The sequence below is a fragment of the Bombus impatiens genome, unplaced genomic scaffold, assembly GCF_000188095.3.
Source record: "Bombus impatiens unplaced genomic scaffold, BIMP_2.2 scf_0647, whole genome shotgun sequence".
Classification (NCBI taxonomy): domain Eukaryota; kingdom Metazoa; phylum Arthropoda; class Insecta; order Hymenoptera; family Apidae; genus Bombus; species Bombus impatiens.
In genome coordinates this window covers 98921-104575 of record NT_177066.1, presented here as the reverse complement: position 1 = coordinate 104575, position 5655 = coordinate 98921, and the positions used below count along the sequence as shown (strand labels likewise).

General features: G+C 49.3%; 2 protein-coding genes across 9 annotated transcripts in view; one reads left to right on the top strand and one right to left on the bottom strand.

The window, feature by feature from the left end:
* LOC100743990 (neither inactivation nor afterpotential protein C) overlaps positions 1 to 5655 on the bottom strand; it is a 17206-nt gene that overhangs the window by 9451 nt on the left and 2100 nt on the right. For 6 of the 7 annotated variants that reach the window (XR_002947305.2, XM_024369866.1, XM_024369867.1 and 3 more), the window contains exons 1-3: positions 2698 to 2911; positions 2439 to 2620; positions 785 to 889 (exon numbers count right to left, since the gene is read on the bottom strand). Coding sequence is in view for 6 of the 7 variants with exons in the window: in XM_024369866.1 (XP_024225634.1) it covers positions 785 to 889; positions 2439 to 2620; positions 2698 to 2911 (501 nt within the window). In the remaining variant the exon portion in view is untranslated. Of the gene's footprint in view, positions 1 to 784; positions 890 to 2438; positions 2621 to 2697; positions 2935 to 5655 lie in introns of those variants that run through there. The other variant, XM_012389593.3, reaches the window with a different exon arrangement.
* The window catches only part of LOC100745430 (protein Wnt-6), a 58962-nt gene continuing 56571 nt past the window's right edge, over positions 3265 to 5655 (top strand). Inside the window, exon 1 of one of the 2 annotated variants that reach the window (XM_033322594.1) lies at positions 3265 to 3437. In XM_033322594.1, coding sequence (XP_033178485.1) covers positions 3351 to 3437 — 87 coding nt within the window. In that variant the 5' untranslated portion in view covers positions 3265 to 3350. The remainder of the gene's footprint in view (positions 3438 to 5655) is intronic. The other variant, XM_003492046.4, reaches the window with a different exon arrangement.

Here is a 5655-nt window from a genome sequence, read left to right as displayed (position 1 = left end):
GCGCGCGCGCGAGCCTTCTCCTGGGACAGAGAAACGCGAGTACCGGCGTCAGAGGAGAATGGGACGGAAGTCTTTGCGCTCTTGATCTCCGCTGGATGCAACCGGAGAGATCGCTGTGCGAACAGCGCGGAGAAGGGCGAACGAGCGGGCAGCCTTTCATTTGCGAGCAGGTTAATTAGCGAGCTATCTCGCCTGTCTTATTTGTAATTTATACGCCGTAGAATGCGGCCCATTGACGCGCGTCTTTCGCGATCTTTCTCGTGCTCCCTGGTTTTGCGCGTACGTAAAAGCGAATACGTACTCGGTGAATGCCGTCGCGAGTTACCCCGTCGCGCGAGACCAGCTCCTTTCGTCGACGCCACGCAAGACATTCGGATCGCGTTACGGAACCGACTACCTCATTCCCTCTTCCTTTGTCCGCTTTCCGACGTCATTTTTACTCTTTCTTCTCCTTCTCCTCTTCGTTTCCTTTAGCTTCTTCCATTCGACTCGAGTAACATCAAAAATGATTCTTCTACTTGCGACGCCTATGCCTGCCTGGTCGCAATGATACTGGGTATACTCGAAATATGCCAAAGGATACTACAGTTGAATCGTAATACGGGTAACCTGCTTTTGATATCCTGTTCTCCGTTGCTCGCGTATGCATTACAAAAATGTTGCTCGTTCCAAATTAAAGCCCGTAAAAAGGAGTGTCGCGAAATAATATCTAATACGAAGAAATTGCAGTATTTCCAGCGTTTCGTCAAGCTTCATTTCGCTCTATCAGCTTTGCGAAATTTACCTGGATCACCTCCTTCAAGATAAAGCCTATGTGTTCTTCGCGCATTTTCTTGTCCATAGCTAGAAGACCGTGCACGAGATCCATCACAGTGCCACCCTCGCAGAGCTACAAATCGTACAAAGAATATTAAACAATGAGACAATAGAAGGTAAAACTCGCCAGCTATAGGAGGATGCTGTTTGCGTATATTAAGATACGTAAGAGAGAGCCACTCCGATGTGCCGATTCTTAAAATTATATCGTAATCACGGCTTAAGAAAGCAATCTTCGATTTGAGTCGCCACTTCGTACGTCGCGTTGATAGCTTGGCTTTAGCCGCGAAATTGAGGAAGCAATTTAAATCGAGTATTCGAGGAGAAGCTTAATTTTCCTAGTGATTTCGCGTAATTGCCTGCGATCTCGATATCTAAGATTCGACGTTAACGGTTCCTGTTTCTATTTCTAACGCGAGACTAGCGCAGTTTCATCAGGGATCTGGAATCAAGAATTTTATTCGCGTTCTGGCAAATTCGTCATCGTTCGGTCTCGTGTCTGTGAATCTGGATGAGGAAGCTCTTAGTCGTACAGTACGAGCTTTAAGCGGACTGAACAAGCACGCGATGCACACGGTCGATGCATTCTTTCGGGCGAAAGCGCATCGAGCGCTGCACGAAAACTTGGTCTACTGGCAACCGTAAAACCTGCCCGTGATACGATATGAAATACCATCGGCGATAAATCTTAGCTACATTGTCGTTGCGTGTCGTTCCTCTTTTCCAGCTTGTTCCTTGCCTGCCGCTCTCCCGGTCTGGTCTTGCCTTCGCGAACGTTTACCGGGCTTTTTACCGGGATCGATTGACTTGCAAAACCGTCGTTATTTTCTTTGTTGCCCGTGCCAAGCCACCTATTGTACACCTGTTTCTTTACCCGTGTTCTCCATCTTCGCCCGTACACTATCTCGTGACTGTATAATCCTCGATAACGAGCAACTTATCGTTCTATCGTGAAATTCGTTTTCAAATAGAAACACATTGGTAAATTTTAAATTACAAAACGTAGCGACATCGTGTCGAGGCTGCTGCGTCAAAGGAAGAAAAACGGAACGTCATTGATATTTAGAGAGCAGCAGAAAGGTTGAACGTGCACGCGTATACGTTAAATCGAATATCGACGTTTTGCTTGAGATAAGTAATAATATTTCGGGCGCACCGAGGAGGTCCACCCGTAAATTAGGGCCGCGACGTGCCAGGGCTCACCTGCGTACACGAACGAGTTTAATGATTGTTTAATGGCCGCGCGTGTCGTAAATTATCCGTGTATTCGACCGTCTCAAATGCTTGAAATTGCCTCCGGGTCCTGGCATGGGTACGTACAGCAACTCTTCCATCGCCGTTGCCATCCGTCTTTTTTCTTTATTTCTTTCCTTCTTTCTCCTCACCCACCCCTTCGGCCTCGTCCACCCGAACCCCACCCTCGCTCCTCTCATGCCGTGTCTGTTCGCGGTCTCCAAACTTTTCTTTTTTTCTCCGAAGAATTACGATGTTAGAGGAGTGGCGTTACGGGGTATATCTCGGGATCGATGTTCAAACGCGATATAAACGTTTCAGGCAAATAACACTTACGTCGTATGCGATAATGCCGTATACTTCGAGACGAACCCTCGGGCAAACCTTACCTCCATGACGAACCATATTTGATCGTACTCGGTCTTCTTGCCAGATCTTCTGCGATAAATCCCATAAAAGTCTGGCAGATTAGGATGAGACGCAAAGTCACGAAGAATCTTGTATTCCTCGATGATCAGGGATTGTGACTCAGGAGTGAGTTTCTGCACCTTCACGGCAACTCTCTTGTTTCCTGTAAGAATACGACGCGTGTCGAAGAAAACGTATCGTGAAACTGACAGTTGTAAAAACCGATTGCCGAAACTGTACCGGCTTGTTGATCGATCGCTTCGTAAACATCGCCGCACACGCCAGAACCTATGCACTCTCTGAGCAGATAACGCTTTCCGGGATCCTGTATGCTATCGAAACGCTGCAAGGTGCTTCTTCCTCGATCGTCGACATCGTCTTCGTGCTCACCTCTGCCTCCCCCGCGTCTGTGCTGTTCCCTGCCACCTCTCCTGTCGTATCCGTACTCGCTCATTTTCGGTCGTTTCTCGTCGCTGTCTGAAACATCGGAAAAACAAAACGATTGCTCGTTCGATATTCTGTTAAACGCGAGATGAAAACAGAAGGAGAAAAAGTTGTGGCTTTGAGCGATGGAACGAACGATTGCGCGATCGAAACGTATCAAGAAGAATCGGAAATGATGATTCTATCGTGGATGGCAAACAAGAGGAAAAAGAACGGAAGAAATAAAATTTAAACGGTTCCGATCGAGTTGCATAGAGGGAAAACCTCTGCTCGGTGCATTCCATGGAAACCGCACGACAAAAAGTTCATTAATTTTGTTCTCGTTTCCAGGATAGAGTGCTCGCGTCGATGCAGCGGCATAGGAAGAGATCGTCGCGTACCTCTTCACACTCACGGGAAAGCGGGACCGGTGCCTCTTTCCATCTGTTCGAACGACGAGATGGTCGAGAATGACTCTTCGAAGAGAACGCTCTACGGATTTTTTACGAGAGGCCAGGTTCGGCCGGTCGAGGGTTTCATGGCGCATCGGCACAAAGGTGAGTGCTAATTATATTCTTTCTCGAGTGCCGCGTGAACGAGTGGTAATCGCTAATTAGTAGCTTGCTTCCTGAATGCTTCTACGAGGGAAGGCTAAAGCTGCGTCAGGAATTCGAAAGATATCGCGTTCGGTTCTGGATCGGAAATCATCGCGTTTCTCCTCCATCTCCTGTCTACCGTGTCACGCCGAATATAGAACATTCTCTTTTCGAGTTCTGAATATCTTGCGATAACCAACGAGCCGTGTTACAGTTGTACCGATTCGTCGTTCGCCGGGTAATCGCGATGTAGTCGGGGCGAGCCAGTATACGGTAGAACTTGCGGGTTTTCTGTGGCTTTCACTCTTCCAGCTATGATCATGGATCGTACGACGACGTTTCACAATTTTTCAGACACTGTCGATACTTTGACACCGTTGCTTCGCGCGATAACGCGATAACGCGGCAATGCGGTAGGATTTTTTTATACGAAAAGCCGAATTGTCAAACGTCAGTTACGTCGTTTTTTTCGTCGTCCGGACCTCATCTGGTACTTGTAGGGCTACGGAAACTGCTGTACGGCAATGCACATCCCATTTATCGGATCCTACGGATTGCGTAAGGGTTACGGTTGGCTCGCTTAGTTGCCTTACCAAAGACACGATCGATGCGGTTCTACTTTGGCCGACTCCATGGATCTTTGCTTTTCTCTATGTATAGCCATTATTGCGTGTGGGCAGTTGATAAGCTTCGTTGGCACGAAACTGCCAGCGGGAATCTCTTCGTTATTGGATCGTTAGTCTAAGTTACGTAATCTCCTCGTCGAATTCATTAGCGGAGTTGCCAAGGTAATAAGTCGCGTTCGGCGACAGCTTGCCTCTGGTGAATGCAGGTTACTCGTTCTGTACTAATGCGTTTAAGTTTCCGCGATTCGTTCGGTCGGTGGCGTGGGCTTTCTCTCGGTCTGATCGGCGATGACGATTCCGCGAAATCGCGTGAATCTCGAGACGCTGATCCGCGAGAAAACGCGAAGGAAAAGCGAAAATGGAAGAGAAGAGTGAGAAAATAGGAGAGGAGAGGAGAGAGAGAGAGAGAGAGAGGTGTGGGATGGTATGGGAGGGGGGAGTGAGTAACGAGAGGATTCGCGTCGTTAGCCAATTCATTTATTCCCGGTGGGTCGGCGCTCGTCCAGCATAATCCGTCGATTTGTCGGCGCGGCGTGTCTCGTGTAATGCTGCTTCTTGCCGCTTCTTGCCGCTTGTAATCGAAGAGGGAAAGGGAAAGGGAAAGGGAGAAAGGGTAAGGGAGAGAAAGAAGATGAGAGAGGTATGGAGCGAGAGGGCGACGCGTCACTGACTATATGTGAACGAACGGACGTAAGAAACTCGGGTTGATCCACGATGTCCACACGATGGTTCTGTTCTGTTCTGCTCGTATGCGATACGACGCTGCTCCTTCGCTTCCTCTCAGTTTTCTCAGTGGTCTCTCGCGAACGAGCGCCGCGCACCTTCGCTCCTTCCCCTTGTGCTTCTTCCTTTTCCTCGTTGCTGGTCGTCGAGCGGTGCAGGTTTATCGGTACGACAGGGCGTTAAATTATTGATGCCCGACTGCGCGTCGCGAGAAGACGAACGAGAAGAAAGGAAGAAGGGTAGCGAGGTAAGGACGGGTCCTGTGATTTCAGAAAAAGCTTTCCGTGCCACTCGGTCCATCGGTTCTTTCTCTTCGTCTTCGTTCTCGCGCTGGTCCGCGAGTCACGTCCTCTCTCTTTTCTTCTTCCGAGGCGAACCTGTGCAGGGCTCGCGCTCTTTAAAAGGGAACGAGCGTGGGGGCGACGAAACGATCGTTGTGGGAAAGTTTCGCGGACCTACACGATCCTCCGGTCGAATCGAAAATCGGTCATTCTCGATCGACGACCATCTCCTTCGCCCGTCATCTCCGTCTGCTCGGTCACCTCGGTCACTTTCGTTATCTTCGTCGCTTCTATCGTCGTCCGACCTATTTCTTCTACTCCCGCGCTCATCTCCCTTCGCTGCCGATAAGACTAAGCGAAGCGAAACGAAAGTTGGGCGGGTTCGAAGTTTCGAACGCAAACTCCCCGAAATGAACCGTGTGGGAAAGTCGATATCCGTTGGCCGAGGAAGGTCTCCTGCTATAGCGCCGGAATGTTAGCACCGCGAATCCCTGGGAAGAAGCAGCAACGCCAGTAGTGGCGGGGGGAGAAGAAGAAGAAGACGAAGAA